Consider the following 21749-nt stretch of genomic DNA (forward strand, 5'->3'; position numbering starts at 1 on the left):
GTGCCTTTATGTTAAAGAGAAAATACAGGAAGTTAGATCAAAGGCCTTTCTAGCTAACCCAACATGCTGGACTCACACTGGCCAAATAGATGCCATTGGAAAGCCTCCAAGGAGGACATCGTGTGCAACAGCACTCTCACATTTGTGTTCCCCAGCAACTGATATTGGAGGTATACATGGTCATCATGACTTAGTAGCTGTTGATAGCCTTTCCTGCCATTTGTTTCCCATGAAATTGCCTAATCCCCTCTTAAAGTCATCCAAGGTGATGGTCATCCATAACCACATCTTGTGTTTTTGTGAATTCAGTAATTTAATGACGAATAAGTACCGTATTTTTTGCTCTATAAGACGCACCAGACCACAAGACACACCTAGTTTTTGAAGGAGGAAAACAAGAAAAAAAATATTCTGAATCTCAGAAGGCAGAACAGCAAGAGGGATCACTGCGCAGTGAAAGCAGCAATCCCTTTTGCTGTTCTGGCTTCTGGGATAGCTGCGCAGCCTGCATTCGCTCCATAAGACGCACACACATTTCCCCTTACTTTTTAGGAGGGAAAAAGTGAGTCTTATAGAGCAAAAAATATGGTATTTACTTTTGTCTACCCTGAAGTTCAGTGTCAGATTGCCACTGGAGCTATAATGAGGAGATTTCTGAAACCAAGTCAGATACACAAGCATCATTCATGGCTACAAAACAGAATTGCTTAGTTAAGTAGATTATTCATTTCAGATACATCTTTGGACACCCACCTCTCAATCAGTGGCATAGTTTTATATTCAAACACAGTTGGAAGGGAGGAATAATGCATTGCTAAATGTGCTTTATCACTCTTCTTCCTTCAATAACTCCTTTTTAAAAAAGACTCATAAATATTAGTAGCCTAATTTCCCCTCTCTCCCACTTAGAATTTAAAGGAAGTTGCCTTCCTGCTGGAAATACTGTATCTCTAAGTTGTCATCTGGAAATTGAGGCCTATTTATGTTCCATAAATGCCAAATATACACACGACACAGTGGGGTCTTTAGATCCTTTTTAAAAAATTGAAACCAGAGCTGCATAGCCCCACCAGAGAAAAATGGGACCTTCATGCTAATACACTTTCCACAGAGCAAATTTTAAATGTTAAGTCTAAAAATAGAATTGTCCATGAAAATGAATGATAAACATTTGATTTAAGACTTTAGCTAGGTCTGCAAATAATTAAAACAATTTGATTGGAGAACCAGTGTAGGATAAGACTAGGAACCAGGAAGTTGCTGATTCTAAATCCGCCTCTGCCAATGAGATCACTACTGCGGCTCTAAAAGCTATTCTTCCTTGGCCTCAAATTTCCATGCTGCAATGGGGACAACAGCCATACATGTTGCAGTGGGTACAACATGCAAGGCTGTTGCTAGATTCTTAAAGCACAAACCAGTAGCACCAATCTGCATAAATGTATAGGGAGCCGATGGGCAAATTAGGATTGTGGTTGGCTGGAGAAGGGATTGAGAAATCTATCAATTTCAGATTCTGTCTTTTTCTTATTTTTCCAATCATAAATTCAGTTCTCCACATTTCCACACCAATTCACAAATTTCCTCTTGAAAATTCTTCAGCATCCAATGCTAATTTATCATAATAAGCACATTTCCTTGTGCAGGTTTGACTAATATGTGCATTTTTGCAAGCAATTTCCACTAATATAATGCATTTTGGAGGTAATTTTCACCAATCAATGCATTTTTTCACACACACTTCCCCTAATATATGCATTTTTGGTACACATTATTTGGTTAGAGATGTGTATTGTAAAATTCAGAGAAGTAGAAACTTCAAAGGATATCTGTGCTTCAGTTTGTATCTTGGTTTGTGAATTATTGAAGTTATTAAATACCATAATTGAATAACTGAATCCCTAGGCTAGGGTCACACTGGTACTGTACTTTTTAGCATCCCTAGCTGTCTCCAAAGTATTAAAAAACAAAAATTAAGTGGGGGAGGCACAGGAGATCTGGGTCTCAATAGACAGGAAATTAGGCCGGCCACCTCGAACAAATGCCCTGTAAATATGAGAAGTACTTTGAACAGTGGTAAACACTATATAAATTATAAGTACTATTCTGGTGAGCATTGATTTGATTAAATAAATATATTTCAAACATTTCCCGAATGCAAGCGTTCTTTGTAAATATGTTCATGAGCTTTTATGGTGCATGACGTGGTGCTAGCAATCAGCAAATTACTTTGACCGGCATAAATATACTAGCTGGCATTCCAGTCCTTTGTAACAACCTGCCTGCCTGAAACATTGATCAGCTGATTGATTGACTGGTTTGTGGCCTTACCCAGTTCCGGGGACTCCTGCTCACAGGATTAAACAAATACACATAATAAAGCTATAATCCAGTACAGGATTAAATGCCTTTGCAATGCCTTGTTGCATTCTGGCACATTAGTTGGAATTGTCAGGAAGCAGGCCTCAGTAACATACAGTGTATTATGTGTCTGAATGTTTAATCCATTTCAAAACCTTGCTGTATTCACAAAGCTATTATGCTGGAAAGGAGGGCGTGCTTCCAGTCTTCTCTTCAACATGCTGAACAATGTCTGTGGTTCCCACAAGTGCTGCAGTTGCATCCAGACTGGTGTGGTGATTAGAGTGTTGGACTGGGACCTGGGAGGCCAGAGCCCCTACTCTGCCATGAAGGTTGCTCAGTGACCGTGGGCCACTCTCAGTCTAGCCTACAATACAGAGTTGTTGTGAGGATAAAATGGGGAGCAGAGAAAACCACATATGTCCCATTCGGGTCTTTGGATATAAATGTAACAATTAAATAAACTATAGAAACAGAGATCCCATTGAAATCGATGGTAGAATCATGCCTTAAATTAATTCAGTGATTTCAGTAGGAATTAAGTTAACTAACTTAGCCAGGATCTATCTTATATTCGCTAATTAAACTACATACAGTGGTGCCTCGCAAGACGAAATTAATTCGTTCTGCGAGTTTTTTCATTCTACGAGTTTTTCCGTCTTGCGAAGCACCGCTGTGTATTGACGGTTTCCCATAGGAATGCATTGGCGGTTTTTAAAAAAAAAGGCGCAAGACGTTGCATCTTGCGAAGCAAGCCCATAGGGAAATCCGTCTTGCAAAGCAACTCAGAAAACGAAAAACTCTTTCGTCTTGCGAGTTTTTCGTCTTCCGAGGCATTCATCTTGCGAGGTACCACTGTATACAAAAATGGGGAAAGAGGCGTTGTTTTTTGTATTGTTTTGTTAATCGAACTATGCTATGAATATTCTAGTGTATGTTCAGTCATAAGTGAGTTAAAACAGTTTGTGTTTGTGGGGGCATAGCCCACAAAATGAAGCTGTGTGAAATTGAAATCCAATCCAATCGTGAAGACTCAGGTCTCTTTGGTGGGGCAAATGGGTAGGTGGGGTTGAAGGGGTGAGGCAATGTGTTCAAACACATATTCATGGCATTCTCTTTATGATGCGATTATGCCATTGTTTGAAGAAGCCAAGTGGCAGATGACCAAAAAGTGGATCATGTGACTCATCTAAGAGCCCAAGATGGTCAGCTGGCATTTGAATGTGGCAATAGCTTTTATAAGTAAATAAAAGGCTAAACAAGAGGGCATTAAAATTTTTGTGCAGGTTAAGTTCCAACCTGGCTGTTCCTGTAGCCTAATTCTGACAGCCCTTGCTGCAGGAAGAAGAGCTGGAGTCAGAGGGGAAGGACATGATCTTGTTGAGATCTAGACACCATCTCCATAACGCATGTGTAAATGTGCAGCGGTCTCATAAAGTGAGTCTCATGAATAAGTTCACTCTGCTTAGTTGCCTAGTCTCTAATAGCTTAGAGAGAGGGGTATGCAGCTATTGGGACGTCTTCATTGCTTCCATTCAGTTCTGCATCGTTTGCCTGGCTCATGACCCTTGGAGTCCTGACTTTTGTTCCTAGTGCTTGCTATGAGCCAATACCAGTATTGGCTTGAATAAAGTTTTCTTCCTTACTCTCAAGTGACTCACACTCTCAGCAGCTGGTATTCCTGGGGATACTTCCAGTGACAGTGGAGGGAGAACATAGGAAGGAATTTGTCTAATCCCCTTTTAGGCCACCATGACCTCTTGTGGGGCCAAATTCCATAGTTTACTATGCACTGTGTGAAGCAACATTTTGCAGTGATTTTTCCCATCGAGGTCACATTTAACTGGTGCTGCTAACATGGTAGAGAACCCCACAGCTTTAAGACATATGGAAATGCAAGTATGTTAAGATAGTAAGACTAAGTTGAACTAAAGATACGCCAGAGGGAAAGAATTTACTGTCAGAATACAAGATCTAGAATACAGAGTGGGAAGGTATGGGGAAGTCGCAGACCCAAGTTAATGCTGAAAAATATAAAGACACAATAATTGTTTTTAACTTTTTTCTACTTTATTTTCTCTTTTTTGTTTTTGTTCACTGTATTTTAAATTGTATGTATGTATTGTTTTTCTTTTTTTTCTTTGTTGTACTTGTTGGTTTGTATTTTTTGTCTATTGATTGTGAAAAAATAAAATATCATTTAAAAAAAAAGAGAACCCCACAGCTGTGTGTTCCACCCACTTGCAGCCTACATGGTGCTTTCTGCATGTGAGCACGTATATGGAATGGAAATGGTTGGCATAAAGAAGCTGGAAAGGAAAAATGTCTGTGTGCGCTGAGCTTTTAGGGCAGGGCATGTGGATCTGGAGATGCAGCAGTAAAAAAGCCACATACTGTGCTAATAGGCAGCAAAGTGTTTGTTTTGTAGCAACTGAGCAGAGCCACTGCTGATGACTTAGCCATGTTTGCTTTTTCAGGGGAACAGCAGTCATTTGCATCTGTCTCTTTATGCCCTTAGAAGAAAAAAGGGCGAAAGCTACACAAAGCCCAGGGTGCAATGAATGAATATTATTTTCATTGCAAGGCATGTTTGGCTTGTAAAGGCCAGGGGGGGAAAGTTGCCTACGCAAATCACATTGCAAGGATTTTTTTCAGAGCCTAAGGTAAACATTCTGTGTTTAAATTGTCGATTGCTCATTGTGCAATGCTAGAAGAACTACTTGAAATTCAAGTTAAACTTTCACTTCCTCTTAGGGTGGACACAGCTTAGATCCATAACCCTTTGTCCTGGCAGAAGCCTGCTCTCGTCTCAATTGCTATCTAAGTGAATTTAACTTGGGAGTTTAATGGTATGTTATAAAAATTTCAGCATTGACATGAATAAGTAGATAAGGCTTATGTATTCGCCAGACTTTACAGTTCTTCAGATTTGTGATGATAGGCCACTAATGATTAATGGTGCTGTCATATACAATTGGCTAATATAGCAATATATATATATATACTTTCCATGGCTGTGTTATAACATTGTCAGGCTTTTAAATACACCAGCGATGATTTTTAATAAATACCAAGAGGATGTTTGCAATTAAAACTCAAACAAAGGACATTTTCTTCTTTTTCAACTTTGCTTTTTCTGGCAAGTAGATGAGTGCTAATGAAGGAACCTCCAACCAAAATTGGCTAGGAAACATCTTTCTCTATTCAGAAATATATATTCTTCTCACCCCAATGAAGACATATTATTTCAATATTTATTTATACTGGAACCTCCCAGTGTATTATTATTATTATTATTATTATTATTATTTCCTTGCTAAACTTCTACTGCTACTAATTTCCTCTTTCTAGGAAAGGAGCTCTTTAAACATGTCCCCACAACATGCAAGTTGATGGTTTGGTGGCTTGTATGTTGCTGCGTATGGATGGGTGGATGGATGCTGCTGGTGGCATGATAGAATGTTTGAGGCCTAGTAGCAAGTTGAAGACCAGATCATTCCTTAGGCTAGCTGCACTACCTATGGTGATGTAAACAGCAGCTCACCTCTGGAATTGAAGTAGGTTGCGATGCCTGGCACACGCCATCACCTGCAGTTTAGCTGAAAAGGCTATGCTTTATGAGGGGGTGAAAGGAGGCCTCATTCCCATCTGCATTTTCACCACTAGAGGCAGTCATGTGATCCAATGGATCCAATTATAGGACAAGTGTCTGGACAACACCCCCTGGGAGTTGCTAAGCTCATGTAGTTCATAGAATCAGATTGGAAGCCTTTTCTGGGGCTGGTCCTATCATTAGGCAAAGTGAGATGATTGCCTCAGGTGGCAGATGCTGATAGAGGGAGGCAGCAGGGGAAGCTCCCCCAGCCATTCCCCTCTCTTGGAGAAGAAGGTGCACCTTCTTGTCCTCCACCTCAGGAAGCAAACTATACTGGCCTGGCCCTGGCCTTTTCTGTTGCCTTGGCAACATCACTTGCTTGTCACTGACTTGGCAACCCACAATACAAGCCTTACTAGTGAGTTGCTTCCAACCAAACCACTTGAGAAATCATAGCCTCAACAAGAAACAAGATGGATTTAATGTAAAATAATATGAATGAAAGAAGCAGCTGGTAATTTGTTGAGATTTAAATTTTATTGATCAAATGTCAATTTTCAAGGCAATAGATATCCATGTTCTTTAAGTACTTTGGTACAATAAATAACACATTTTTTTGCATTTTGTGAAATACTTGTTATGATTGCAATTGTCTGCATCATTTTCATACAATTTTAATACTAATCTATTATATCCAGTTACAAGAAACAAAATGGCATCTGGAATTTGGTTCTTATTACAAAATAGTTTATGCATGAATTTGATACTGACAAGAGGAAGACGGCAGTCCTTTACACACTTACTTAGGAGAAGGTCTCACTGAAATCAATACTCTCAATTGACATGCACAGAATAGTCACTTTCAGGTCTATCTGGTTCAGCACATATAGTCCAGAAAAGTCTGGATCCATAGCAGCAGTAGCAGTAGTAGTAGTAGTAGTGGCAAAGTTAATCTTACATTAAATAAATATCCTCTAGTAAATAATAGTTTGGGAGAACTAAAGGCCAAGTTAGATGTGATTTCAGTAGATCTGTAATCTGATCCCCTCTGCAACTTTTGAAAATGATAAGTGCACCTCTTTCATAAATGAAAAGTACCATATAAATACCACTGCTGCTGCTGCTGCTGCTCTTGTTGCTAATGATATACAGCACTTTACATTGATGTAATAAGAAAATGCTGTACATGCTGAGGTTGAAGAGTTGTTAGCTCATGGTTACCTTCACTGACATCCAAAGCAGAAAAGTAATGGTGTTTATAAAAGCTTTTTCCCTTCCTGTGTAGCTAGGCAGCACTGGGTGCCGTTCTGAGAAATGAAGCCCTGAAATTTCATTCAAACTTCTTGCTGAAAAATATATCCATCCATCAAAAGTAGCCAAAAGCAGCTGAAGCGTGCCCTTTATATAATAGCTTTGAGTAAAGATGGATCTCTTGTTCAAAATGAGATCTTAAAGAGGAAGAGACATGGTGATTACATTAACTTAATTACTCTGAGCCATTCTAAAACAATAATTGTAACATTTAAGAAATAGTTAATGGTAACGGGAAGCCACCAGCTTGGGAATTAGCGATATCTAATTAGATGGGTTGTACACCACATCCTGGCTTTTATGTTGGCCTTCTGAGGCACAGCAAGAGTTTCTCCTTTTTTTTCTTTTTTGTCTTCAGGAGGCTGACTCAATATATTCTGGTGCTTGAGGTGGAAAACCTGTTCTTTTATTTTGATTGTTCTAGAAAGCTTCCCAGTAGATTCCCCCCCCTCATGAGTTAGATAAGAACGCAAGAAGAGTCTTGCTAAATCAGGTGGAGGGGTCCACCTTGTTTCAGAATGCTCAAGTCTCCAGGCCTAGGCATCCCAGAGTTTGAAGGCAGTAGTTGTCCCCTACTGTTGTCGGGTGCTTCAGATTCCTGCCACACCCTTTTCAGTTCTGTGATATCGTTCTTTTAAATGAAGCAACTGGAAATGATCCCAACCAGTTTCCCAACCCTGCTGTCCTTGATGACACCCCGGTAGCCCATCTCTTGAGAGGGCTGATTTGACTTCTTTGTGGCAAAGTCAAAAGTGCACTTTGATTAAACTTGGAGTAGTAGGGACGCGGGTGGCGCTGTGGTCTAAACCACAGAGCCTAAGGCTTGCCGATCAAAAGGTTGGCGGTTTGAATCCCTGCGATGGGGTGAGCTCCCGTTGTTCGGTCCCAGCTCCTGCCAACCTAGCAGTTTGAAAGCACGTTAAAATTAAAATTCAAGTAGATAAATAGGTACCTCTCCGGCGGGAAGGTAAACGGCGTTTCCGTGTTCTGCTCTGGTTCGCCAGAAGTGGCTTAGTCATGCTGGCCACATGACCCGGAAGCTGTCTGCGGACAAACACCGGCTCCCTCGGCCTATAGAGCGAGATGAGCGCCGCAACCCCAGAGTCATCCACGACTGAACCTAACGGTCAGGAGTACCTTTACCTTTACCTAGTAAGGTAAATTAATCTGGGATGTTGAGCTAATAAGAACAAATTCTGGTTCAGACTAATGGGTCATCTAGTCCCGCATCCTGTTCTCAGAGTAGCCTACCAGATGACTTTGGGAAGGCCACAAGCAGAACATGAGAACAATAGCACTCTCTTCACTTGTGATCCCCAGCAACTGGGAGCCAAAGGCATTCCACCTCTCCCACTGACAGTAATCTACAGCCAGCAACTAGTGGCGCTAGTTGGTTTGGAAAAAAAGCCAGATATCATTATAGTTAAGAATTATTTGTTCAACTCAACAATGCCTAAAGATGATCACAGTAAAGGTAAAGGTAAAGGTACCCCTGCCCGTACGGGCCAGTCTTGACAGACTCTAGGGTTGTGCGCCCATCTCACTCAAAGAGGCCGGGGGCCAGCGCTGTCCGAAGACACTTCCGGGTCACGTGGCCAGCGTGACAAGCTGCATCTGGTGAGCCAGCGCAGCACACGGAACGCCGTTTACCTTCCCGCTAGTAAGTGGTCCCTATTTATCTACTTGCACCCGAGAGTGCTTTCGAACTGCTAGGTTGGCAGGCGCTGGGACCGAACAACGGGAGCGCACCCCGCCGCGGGGATTCGAACCGCCGACCTTCTGATCGGCAAGTCCTAGGCGCTGAGGCTTTAACCCACAGCGCCACCCGCGTCCCTAGAGTGGACCAAAAGGATCAAAAGGATCTGGAAAGGCAAGCCACATTACCATTATTATGGTTTGACAAAATCACAGTAGTATAAATGAACCTGTTATTACTGTTATTTTTAAATATTCCATTAGAACATGGAAGTGTTGTAATGGACAAATTACAAAATAATATTATGCAATTCATCTGGCATGGCAAGCTCTGATATTAGGAGAGAAGAAAAGAGTGGCACAGTCCAGGCAGATTTATAGAATGGTGAAGTTCGTTAATGACTGTATTGGAATCTATACTTTCAAGATGAGATGCAACCTTATGTCTTGTTTACACAAATTTAAGACTTTAGGATAATAATAATAAAGGAAGCATCCCTATTATAACTGTTCTTTGTACATGTACGATACAGACTGATGTTTTGTTTAAATATCTATAGAGATACACACACACACACTTGGACAATTAAGAGCATTATATTTCATCTTTTATTTTTTTCTAATCAAAAATTTGTTCACGTTTGGGAAGGTTGGGGTATGTGGGCGCATTTGCTTATTTATTTATTATTTATTTACTATTTGTTGTTTCTTCATTACACTTCATACACACCATCATGCAATAGCTTTAAAACATGGAATGCCAAGATACAGCAGTCTGATAAAACAATGCACAATCCCCAATAAAACGTTCTATCCAGCACAGCATAATCCCCAGTCATTAACCCAAGCTGCAATGCCATATAAATCACAGGAGCTGAAAACAAGAAGAGCTGAAACAACCAGCAAAATGCAGTAGCTAACCCCCACCCCCCGGCCCAGAAAAACTAACCAAAGGGGGGTGGGACGGAAGTGCACCCTTGACATCCCCAGCCCCTCCCTTCAGAATGAGCAATAAACAGATGGAAATGATAGCCAAACATAACCAGCGTGCCAATGTTTAAGCCCTCCTCCCGGCCCTTTCTGTGTACATAATCAGGAGTCACTCTAGCAGCTGCAGTGCATTAGTTCCAGCAGTTTGACAGGCAGCCTCATTGCTCTGGCACAAGAGCTGTCGCTCCACGCTCTGCCTTCCTCTCCGTGTTCACTTGCAAGCAGAGCCGGCAGGAGTGAGCGGAGTCCGCCAGAGTGGACTGTCAGAGGAGTGGCAATGCCTACCAGCTTCGGCGGAAGAGTTAGACTGCTTTCTCCCTTTGCACTTCGTTATCTGTACAGAGACGCTCTGAGCGTAGGCAGAAACATGCCGATATCTGAATAGGCTGGATCGGAGTCGAAGCTCTGTATGGTTCCTCAGAACAAAATTAGCAGGAGGAAATACTTCTCTCTCTCTTTTAAAAAAGCAACAACTCCAGAGCAGCCAAAACAAATATCACGTTGCATTGTAGAGAGACTTCGCAAATATCAGTTGCTTTGGAAACATGGCTCAGCAAACAAGCCCAGACACCTTGACCGTACCTGAAGTGGATAATCCACATTGTCAAAATCCGTGGCTCAACGAGGATCTTGTGAAGACCCTGAGGGAAAACCTGTTGCAGCATGAGAAGCTCAAGACATCCAGGAAGTCTTCGTCTATTTCTCCTAAGCTGTCGCCTGTCATCTCCCCTAGAAATTCTCCAAGGCTCTTGCGCAGGATGCTTCTGAGCAGCAACATACCGAAACAGCGTCGGTTCACAGTGGCACATACCTGGTAAGAACAGGACTGTACCTGCCTGCTCTCTCCCCTGTCTCCAAGTTTGGAATGACATCTCATTTTGCATGGGTGGGGAAACATGAGCTGGAATTTTAATGGAAAATCCCTTTTAAAAAACCGCAAGCAGAGTCACAGAAGCCATGGGCATGTTTCCATACCTTTAAGAGCAGTAATAGATTAGGCAAGAGACCCAGTTCCCTTATGCTGAAGCTGCTTCTGATATCAATTGAAATGAATGCCATTCCAGATAATAAAAGGAGAAGCCAGCAGGGCTGCACTGACTTTTCTCATTTCTTTTCCCAAGTTCATCCTCAACCCTTCCTCCTTTCTCTGGACAGATTTAAGGGAGGAATGTGTGAAAAGAAAACATGGTCTGACTCACTGCTAAAAGTTGATTTAAATTCTCTTCCCCCTCCCCAGTTGTTGTATTGGGTGTGCATGGGGGAGATGGGGGACCCACATCAGAAGTAGATGGGTGTGGAGATGGTGAGCAAAACTGTCCTTGTATTGAAATAATTGCTGTGGGACGTGAGAAAGGAGATATTTTGTCAGTAGAAGAGCCTTTTAGTTGCACTGTGATTATGAAATTGGGGGGGGGGTTGTATTTATGCATGAGTACAGTTAGATTAGAAGCAGACTGATGTTTTGCTCTATTTTATCCATTGTTGTGCATTTCTTTCTTTTCTAGTAAAACCTGTTATTTAGGTGTTTCCCTGAGAACAGTCCATTGACTTTTGCACTGATTGTTTCTTTCTTCTTTCTTTTTGCATAGTCTTGCTTTTTGTTGGCTACCTGTCATTCAAGCATTTTTTTTTGGGGGGGGGGAAACTAAAAATATAAATGTGGTGCCGAGAATGGTGATGTCGTAGAAAGGGAAGAATGACAAGCCTAGAGTAGTTTCCTTTTTTAAAAATTAATACAAATGTAATCATTTTAATTAAATGAAGAAGAGTGTTTTAGCCTAAAGGGCATGCAGTGCTCTTTGTATGACATGTTTGCACTAATTCATTACCCGAGGCTGCATGTCCAGAAAGGAAACTTAAGATGGAGATGGAAGAATACTTGTAGAAGCTAAGACCAAACTGCTACTTAATGGAAACATGTATTTCAATGAAGCATAGATTTCAATGAGACATAGGGTTTTACCTTTGAAAGTGTAACTTGGCATGAAGCCAATAGGAAACGATGTGTGACTTGTGGATAGAAAGCATATAAGATTCAAGATGCATCAAGGGAAAGACCCAGAACTTACTATCAGGAGCTAACAGGGTTAGAACTCGGACCGCATTGTTCTTCCCACCACAGGTATCCTGTGTGTTGAGTCACCAGGGAACATCTCCCTAGCCAGTAAAGGATTTTCAGGTACTGCGATTTCACCAAACGTACTTAGTCATTGGCTCACCACAGCAGGAAGAGTTACAAAGGCTTTTTGTTCAGGATGGGATTTTACTTGGGCAGTGATAAGTCTCCCCTGCCTTGGCTTGCTCTCTACCCTCAGACTCCCAGCTCTGATTCCTGGCTTCATCCCTACCCCCTACACCACCCTGTTATTTTGATCCCCGACTCCTGCTTCCTGGCTCCGACTCAATGGCTGCCTAAGACTCAAAGATGGCACCCACCCATAGGAATATCCAGGGGCTGCCATCATGTGCCTGTGGGTCCAAAAGAACGTTGATATCTTTTGCTGGCATCCAAGAGCAGCCGGTAAGGCAGCACAGGTAAGGCCCGTTGCTCTCCTGGCTTCCCAACATGGTGGGGTGCTGCTGCTTATTGAGAAGGGGTGCGGAGGGGCAAGGCACAGGAAGCTGGGCACAGTGTGGTGGTGCACATCAGCAGGAGCATTGGATTGGCTCCACCACACCACAGTCCCCACATGCCTCACCCCTCCACTTTCAGTAAGCAGCAGAGATCATGTCGGGAAGCTTGAAGAGCAATGGAGCCTCATCTGCATTGCCTCACTGTCTGCTGCTGGTACCTACAAAAATCTCTGAGTTTTGGGAGGATGCTGCTGGCATCTATGAAGTCACTTGTTCATGGAAGTGAGGGCTATCCATGGCTACTAACCATAATGCATATGCTCGGCCTCCACAGTTGGAGTACTTCTGAATACCAGTTGATGGAAACCATAAGAGGGGAGAGTGCTCTGGTGCTTGAGTCTTGCTTGAGAGATTCCCACAGGCAACCGTTCAGCCACTGTGAACAGGATGCTAGACTAGATGAGCTATTGGCCTGATCCAACCAACTCTTCTTATGTTCTTACATTTTAATGAATGTGTTAAAGTAGATGAAATATGTCTCAAGCTGACTTGGGGGGGGGGAGAAAAAGCTTGAATCAAATTGGGGTCTAAACGTTAAAATTCCGCGAAGCATGATAGTATGAACTAGTTTGACACAGCAGCTTTGTATCATGACTATGAACATATTAGAGACGCATAACTTTTGAATACTCATTTGGAAATATAATACATCAACTTAATTAGAAGTAAACCAAATTCATTTCAGTCACAAGTCATCCTCAGTGGTCTTTTATAAACATGCATACACGACATAACATGTACAAAGGATGCATCAATTTGAAATATGCTGTATAATGAGAACTAAGGGGAAAATAAAGAAATATGAATCACAAGGCCTGCAATTAACATATACTGTAATTATAATGTTATTAAATAACTAAGAATATTAAAACAAGATTAAAATAATTTAAATTGGATTGTTGTTTTTAGTATTAAGTGGAATTAAGTATTAAGCTTCTGAATCTGAAGGTCTCATGTCGTCATCTTCAGTAGGAGTCACTGATAAACCCAAGAGATGTTTTGTTGTTGTTGTTTAGTCGTTTAGTCATGTCCGACTTTTCATGACCCCATGAACCAGAGCACACCAGGCACTCCTGTCTTCCACTGCCTCCCGCAGTTTGGTCAAACTTATGTTCGTAGCTTCAAGAACACTGTCCAACCATCTCTTCCTCTGTTGTCCCCTTCTCCTTTTGCCCTCAATCTTTCCCAAAATCAGGGTCTTTTCCAGGGAGTCTTCTCTTCTCTTCTCATGAGGTGGCCAAAGTATTGGAGCCTCAGCTTCAGGATCTGTCCTTCCAGTGAGCACTCAGGGCTGATTTCCTTAAGAATGGAAAGGTTTGATCTTCTTGTAGTCCATGGGACTCCAGCACCATAATTCAAAAGCATCAATTCTTTGGTGATCAGCCTTCTTTATGGTCCAGCTCTCACTTCCATACATCACTACTGGGAAAACCATGGCTTTAACTATACAGACCTTTGTTGGCAAGGTGATGTCTCTGCTTTTTAAGATACTGTCTAGGTTTGTCATTGCTTTTCTCCCAAGAAGCAGGCGTCTTTTAATTTCGTGACTGCTGTCACCATCTGCAGTGATCATGGAGCCCAAGAAAGTAAAATCTCTCACTGCCTCCATTTCTTCCCCTTCTGTTTGCCAGGAGGTGATGGGACCAGTGGCCATGATCTTCGTTTTTTTGATGTTGAGCTTCAGACCATATTTTGCACTCTCCTCTTTCACCCTCATTAAAAGGTTCTTTAATTCCTCCTCACTTTCTGCCATCAAGGTTGTGTCATCTGCATTTCTGAGGTTGTTGATATTTCTTCCGGCAATCTTAATTCTGGTTTGGGATTCATCCAGCCCAGCCGTTTTACATGACCCCAAAGCCTTGATTATGCAGATTTTTTAATCCACTGAAAATCATTCCCCCCCCCCCCCGCTGCCATACCACAAGCTGCTGTTGAAATCCCATTGGTTTCAAAAACAGTTTGCCATGTTGCATAGAGATGGGGCAGTGGACATCTGCTTAGGAAACAGAAGCCCAAAATCATATTGGACATGCAGAACAAGCCACACCTCTAGCCAAATTCTCTGGAAGACAATTGGTAATTGCCCCCAATTACCATTTCTATGCTAGGATGGTTTGTTTGGCATCGTGGACAAAATAGCTGTCAGATTAGAGCTGATTTCAAGGATGATTTCTTGGGAAATTATTCCTGTTTCTGATATATCTTGACTCTAAAAGTGGGGTGCATAAAGTGTCTGTTCAACTCAGTCCTATATTATATTGTGATATTGACACTGGCAGACGTCATGCTTTCACCCAAGCTGAAAATATGTTGGGGAAGAAATCACAAATGTAATACTGTGTGTTATTCTTTCCATGTATTGATCTCTGGTCACTCTGAAAGGAGAATATGAAAGTGAAAATTGCAGTTTGATCGCTGAGATCATCTGGACTGCTGTTAGGCCATGTTCGCAGCACACATTTAAAGCACTATGATACCACTTAGAACAGTCATGGCTTCCTCCAAAGAATCCTGAGAGCTGTAGTTTGATAAAGGTGCTGGGAAACCCAGCCAGATGGGTGGGGTATAAATAATAAAGTATTATTATTATTATTATTATTATTATTATTAAACCCTATTCCCCATTCCAGAACTACAGTTCCCAAAATTCCATTTGAAGAGGGATTGGTTGTCAAACTACTCTGGAAACTGTAACTCTGAGAGAGGAATTGGCGTCTCCAAACAACTCTAAGCTCCCAGAATACTTTGTGAGAAGCCATGGCTATTTAAAGTGGCATCATAATGTTTTAAATGTGTGGTGTGAATGAGGCCTTAGTTGTCCCCCATATCTCTGAAGCCGGATTGGCCTTAATGAGGGCTCCATCTGCACTGTACGTTTAAAGCACTATTATACAATCATGGTTTCCTCCAATGGATACTGGGAACTGTAGTTTGTTAAGGGTGCTGAGAGTCGTTAGAAGACCCCTATTTCCCTCACAGCACTGCAGCTTCCCAGAATGGTAGTTCTGTTACAGGAATAACAATTTTCAGTAGCCTTAACAACCACAGTTTCTGGGATTCTTTGGGGGAAGCCATGAGTGCCTAAAGTGGTATGATGCTGCTTTAAATCTATAGTGCAGATGGGATCTAGAAATTGAGCAATTAGTCACGCCAGTCCCATGTTGCAGAATACACGCTGTGCAATATTGTCCCTGCAGGCACCCTTGCTTTTGACTTTCAGGCATCCCTTGAGGACTTTTTCATCCTGACAGGTTTATTCAGTTGGATATATAGATATAGATATAGATCTCCATTCATTTTAGATGAGCCAGTCATTCTTGTGATTATTTTGCATTCTTATACGATATGTTATGATGTGTGCCGCCTTGATATTTTAGGTGAGTGGGTGGTGTAGAAATACGTCTGCAAATAAAAATAAACAGAATTGGTGGTTATGTTGGAAATGAATTGCAAGTGAAATGTTGGTTAAATGAAATGTCTGTTAATGCATTGCTCTTTAGAACTGAAAAATTTCCAAGTAAAGTAATTCTCAGCAAACAAGAATTCTTCTGAGGCTTCCTTTAAAACAGAGGAACAGCATCTCCATGACACTTTTATTGCTGGATGCAAGCAGAGGCTGTAACTTCTGCTGTATGAGTTGCTAATGAGTCACAGGATATGCATGGGATTCTTTGTCACGTCTTTTTGAATTAATAAAGATGGTCCTTTTATACTGTTACTTTGGGGCTGCTTCCCTCAAATCACAGTGCTGGTGCAAGACCTATGGTAGCAAATGAGAACTATATTGCAGCCTTATAAGTGTGACCAACAACAAAACACTGCAGTGTGAAGTGTTCCCACTTTAGCCAGTCAGTTAGCCATGCCATCCTTCCATTTCATTCCATTCCATCCTCCCAACCAGCACTTTCTGTCCAGCCCATCAGTCTTCTGTGGCCACTGAGCATGCTTGGTCTTTCTTGAGTTGTTTTTGATTCTCCCCAGCTATTTTTTCCTAAAGGATTTTAATACCAAGGATTTTCCAGAGCCCACCAATACCTGCCTCTTTGATTTGTAAGGCACCATTTTGGCTACATAAGGAATGATCACTCAGAGAATGAATTTATATTAGTACATAGAGCAGGAGGCAACATTAAGCCCTCCAGAAGTTATTAGACTCCAGCTCCCATCAGAGAATGGGAGCTTTGGCCTAGAGAATGTGGCCAAAGGTCAGGGGTGATGGAAGTTATAGTCCAGGACTTCTGGAGGTCATCTTGTTGATGACCTCTGGTATATAAGATAACCTTTTCTCTTCAGCCTTGTCTTCCCACCCTGCTGTGACAAGCTTCCCTCCCTCTGGTCTCCCATAACCAGGAGAGGCATGAAGAGAGCAAAGATGTTAGCTTCACACAGACACAAGTCTCAGATTGCTTGGGGAAAACCCTGGAGAGGAGGGAATTGGGCAGCTGTTGAGAGGCAGGGACCTTCAGTCTCAGAAACTGCTTCATGGGGGCAAGAACTGCAAGAGATAAGTTGCTGTGCTGATTTGGCCTGACTCGCTAGTGCAGATCCTGTTTTTGCTAATAAAGAGTGAACTCCATCTTGCTCGGTGCAATTCACAGCTGGCTCACTCCTGTCAGTATACCCCATGGCCATGTGAATAGGCTTTGAGTTTAGACATGATGAGCTTTTTAGCAAACCAAGTTATTTATCTCTTTCCCCCTGTCCTTTTTCATAATAGCTGGCAGTGGTTACACATTGTAACTTTATACCAGAAGAACTGTCTTAGTGGATCAAGGCAATGATCTATCCTGCTGGAAATCCTGTTTACTGCTGTGGTCAGTTGGAGATGTTTGAGGAGTCTTATTAAAGCACAGGCGTCTGACAGTATACACCAGCCCCTGTCAAATTGCATCCAGCCTCCGGCAATTTAAAATGTAAAGATACTCTGCAACTCTTAGAGAAGGGCTGCTGAAATGTCTGTTTCTTGACAACTTGTCCGGGTCTGAGTTTTAGCTCGTTTATACTGTTGACCATCAATGTCAGACAGAAGGAAGTTCCCACCGATCAATATAGTCATTAACAATGTTTCCCAACTGTGCTCTGTCTATATTCTTTTTGAATCAGGGTGGGCTGAACTATACACAAACCTTAGAATGCCAGCACCACTGAATTATACATGGTCCTTTTGATATTCACTATATTGATTTCCTTCTGAGTCCTAATAATTCTTTCTACCAGCTAAAGAGGCTTAAGCTCTATCAACAATAAATTGCAAGGCTGTTCTTCCATAGCAGCAATAATTAATTCATTACCATCAATTTTGCATTTTTGGATCGTGAATGCCATCTGGCCTTGTAAATATGTCCACCCTCTTTGTGCTACTGGAACATTCTGTAACTCCATCATTCAATGTAGATCCTTTGTTCAAATTCATTGGGCAGAGTTTGGGTAAGTTAGATACCTTGGCAATGCAAACATTAACAACATCAATTCTATCTAACTAACTAGAATACATAATTTCAATATCAGGGTTGGCCCAAGACATTGTGCTGCTTGAGTGAAATGACAAGACAGTGCCTTTTCAATCCATATGCAGAAACCAACCAGACTAGTAGTCTGAGAGGTGCTGGTAAAGAGGCATCAGGCTAGCTTAAGGGTACCAGGAAGACTACATGTCACACACAACTCTGTTCTTCAGCTCTCCATCACCACTCCCTGTCTCTCAGCACCTGGGAAGTACAACTACTATCTCATGCTCCTTAATGGTAGGGCTGGCCCACTTTAATTTGCTGTGAAATATTTGGAAACAAATCAAAGGCTGCTAGACATGGTGCTAAAATATTACCTCTGGGATCTGGATAACAGTAGCCGGGGAGCAATAGCAGTGAAAGAGGATTGTCGTGTTCATGCTCTGCTTGTGGGCTTTCCATAGGCATTTGGTCAGCCACAGGAGGAAATGGGATGTTAGACTTGATCTAGCAGGGCTCTTCTTACGTTCTTTAAAATGGCTGGTTAGAAAAGAGGGGGCGGGGGAAATGAATGCTCAAGACAGGCTGGAGGAGTTCCATGCACACCATCTAATAATCTGTGTTGTTCAGAAGTGGCAGCGGTGAGGCCCCATTGTGGTTGCAGTTGTGGCATGGGGTAGTTGTCTTCTAATAAAGCCACAGGGCACCTTGATGGCAAGATATTAAGGCTCTGCTGATCACTTTTGAGAAACTCTGCCATTGTCCATCCAGTCATTGATGACCAGTGCAGTGGGGAGCAGGATCTTGCTGGTGGGCTGCATCCTGACCACCATTTTGATAAGTGAGCAGGGGCCACCCACCTGTCGGTCACTGACATGACAAAGGCACCAGGTAGTCCAAAGTTGTTGGTTTTTCAATCCTTTGCAGACATGGCTCGATCCAATCCTGCAGAGGAAAATGGTTTGCCCCAGTGGTTTCAGTTCAAAACACAGAAACATTTTCCCTTCCCAGGTGTGTCTCAAGCCGTGGCTGCCCCATTGTTGGCTTGAAATCAAGCCAGTGATTCAAAGGAATTTTTGCACTTGCAGTAAGCCCTGCTTGGGGGTTTACTGCATCTGCCATCTCATTTGGGCTTCCTGTAAGCACCAATCCGCTGGTTGGTATTAACAGCATGGAGCATGTGGAGGTCCCAACTGGGAACTCCGTAGTGCAGCTGATCCCATTGGGGTTTGCTGTCATCCCATATCAGCTGATTGACACTAAGAGCATGCCTCACTTGCCAAGGAACAATTTGGAGCACACTTTAAGGCTGGCACATGATATCAGGTGTGGGGCAGGTAGGTGTGGTTTGCAGAAAATGGCTTAATGGGGCAGATTGTGACCCAGGCCATACCCAGCTTAGCTTGTGGGCCTCTGCAGATCTTGGACAGCCTTCCATCCTACATACATATCTCTGGCAGGGGAGGAAGCTTACCTTACTTTTCAACAAGATCTGCAAGGTGGCTATTGGAAAGAATATTTAGCACTAGGAGTTATTAACAAAATACTACAGTTATTAAACATTTGATTTTTAAGTGAGTGGCCTTTATCTTCTCCTGCTGTTAAGTTTTTAAAATAAGTTTTATGCCTCTCTTTTTATGCCACAACTTTAATAATGTAGGAACTGTTTACCCTTACACATAAAAGCTAACATAAGGGAAGAGCAGTTTCATATATACTTTTCCCTTCTTGAGAAGCCCTCTGAGTCTGATCGAAGATCAGTGCTGTAAAAATAAGCCTGGCAATCATCACCTGTAAAAAGGTGTTGTCACAATTAGGTATCTCGTGAACGCTTTTTCAAAGTCTGAGTACGCAATATTGACCAGATTACTAATACCCTCAAAAGCATGTTATTCCATGGCCTCTGCTGAAATTGATCACATTTTAAAAACATAGATATGTTTCCTGAACAAATGAGGCACTGCACCAGCAGATAGGAGAATAAAGTCCAAGAATTGCCACAATGGTGTATTATCTAAGCATATGGCACTGTGCTGCTGTCAGGAGATTACATGCGACGGACATTGTGTTGGTGCTGCTGCATTGGCAATAACTACTGTGACCACGTACAGCCTAAGCACATTATTATATGCAGTGGAGATGGTTGTTAAGAGTAGGGGAAGAACTGAGGGTGGTACCTGCAGCATCCTACAAGCATTTCTGCTGCCATGGAGGAGCCAGCTGAGTTGGTGCAAGTCTGTGTACCTGATATTTGCAAGGTAGCTACCAATATTTTGAGTTCTGTCTTTTCTTGTGTTTTTCTTCCTCCTCATACCTTTTCTAAACTTAAGTGTGCAAACCACATTTGAAGAGTTATATTTAAAGGTTATATTTGTAACATTTGTTGACGTGTTGGAAATGATGAATTGGCTAGGTTTATAGTTTGATCACTGTAAATAAACCAGTTGGTGTTTGCTAGTGTGGGTGCATTTAATTACCTTTGTGGATCATTGTCTGGATCTTAGCAACAAGCTTCAGATCCACACACTCCCTCCTGTTAAGGGTTGCTAACTTAGGCTGCCACCCTTACTGCATCTACTCAGAATTAAGTTTTATTGAATTCAATAGGGCTTACTCCAAGGTACGTGGTATTAGGATTTCAGTCTTAGTCTTGAAAGCTCTGCTGAATTTCCTAGTTCTATCAAACTACCGTACGAAATGTGAAATAACCCAATATATTTCCTCCTTAATGGTTTCATTTTGCAGGAGGAGCCTACATATGTTTTTTTAAAGCCTTGTGTTTTGGAGATTGGAAGGGGATGGAGGGCAGGAATTAAGCAGGGAAATAAGTATGCCCTTCTGTAGTACCTTAACAACAGTACTTTAGAAATATACAAATGAATAACGGAAAGATAAAGCATGATTCTATTAAAATGGGTTTCATTCCCAAACTTGGATCTCTAGCTGTTTCTGGACTACAGTTCCCATCATCCCTGACCACTGGTCCTGCTAGCTAGGGATGATGGGAGTTGTAGTCCAAAAACAGCAGGAGACCCAAGTTTGGGAAACACTGGAACATTCCTCAGCCATCATGTGCAGGAAAACCATTGGGAACAGACATCTATGCCTCTTAATAAGGCCAAGGTGCCATTCCAAAGCTATATTTACATGTCCAGACCCATCATCAGGGACTGGCATAGTTGGGCATCCTGTCAAGCCATGCCACTGCTGCCTCATGCCCCACCCCTGTGGATATGTTTAATTAGTGAGTGGCCATGGCAGGGCTCTTGAAAGGGAGCTGAACTCATGGTTGACTCTCATCTATGATTGCCCCCACCCTGGTATACAGTTGTACCTTGGAAATTGAACAGCTTAGTTCCTAAATGATTTGGCTCCCGAATGTCGCAAACTGTTCCAGTTTGCGAACTACTGTTGGAAGCTGAATGTCCGACAGGGCTTCTGTGGCTTCTTATTGGCTGCAGGAGCTTCCTGCAGCTAATCAGAAGCTGCACTTTGGTTTTCGGACGTTTTGGAAGTCGGATGGACTTCCAGAATGGATTCCGTTTGACTTCCAAGGTACGACTGTATTGCCCAAAATGTAATGCTCCCAAATGATGTCTGGTCAAACACTGCATGCTGGGAACTTCTGTGTGATGGGTGGCCACAGTGGATCAGAGCCAAGCAGTTGCTCACCTCACATTCAGAAATGCTGCCACTGGGGAGGGGAATGAAGCAAG

At 42.2% G+C, this 21749-nt stretch overlaps 1 protein-coding gene across 7 annotated transcripts in view; it reads left to right on the forward strand.

Annotated features, from left to right (window-relative positions):
• PDE4D (phosphodiesterase 4D) overlaps positions 1–21749 on the forward strand; it is a gene marked incomplete at its 3' end in the record, with an annotated part of 612406 nt that overhangs the window by 248000 nt on the left and 342657 nt on the right. The window contains exons 1-2 of one of the 7 annotated variants that reach the window (XM_083403904.1): positions 8207–8741; positions 9107–10766. The exons of 4 other annotated variants lie outside the window; for them this stretch is intronic. In XM_083403904.1, the coding sequence (XP_083260030.1) occupies positions 10498–10766 (269 nt within the window). In that variant the 5' untranslated portion in view covers positions 8207–8741; positions 9107–10497. Of the gene's footprint in view, positions 1–8206; positions 8742–9106; positions 10767–21749 lie in introns of those variants that run through there. 2 more of the 7 variants (XM_083403905.1, XM_083403909.1) reach the window with 2 other exon arrangements.

This window comes from Podarcis tiliguerta (genome assembly GCF_965153285.1).
Source record: "Podarcis tiliguerta genome assembly, chromosome: 11".
Lineage (NCBI taxonomy): Eukaryota > Metazoa > Chordata > Lepidosauria > Squamata > Lacertidae > Podarcis > Podarcis tiliguerta.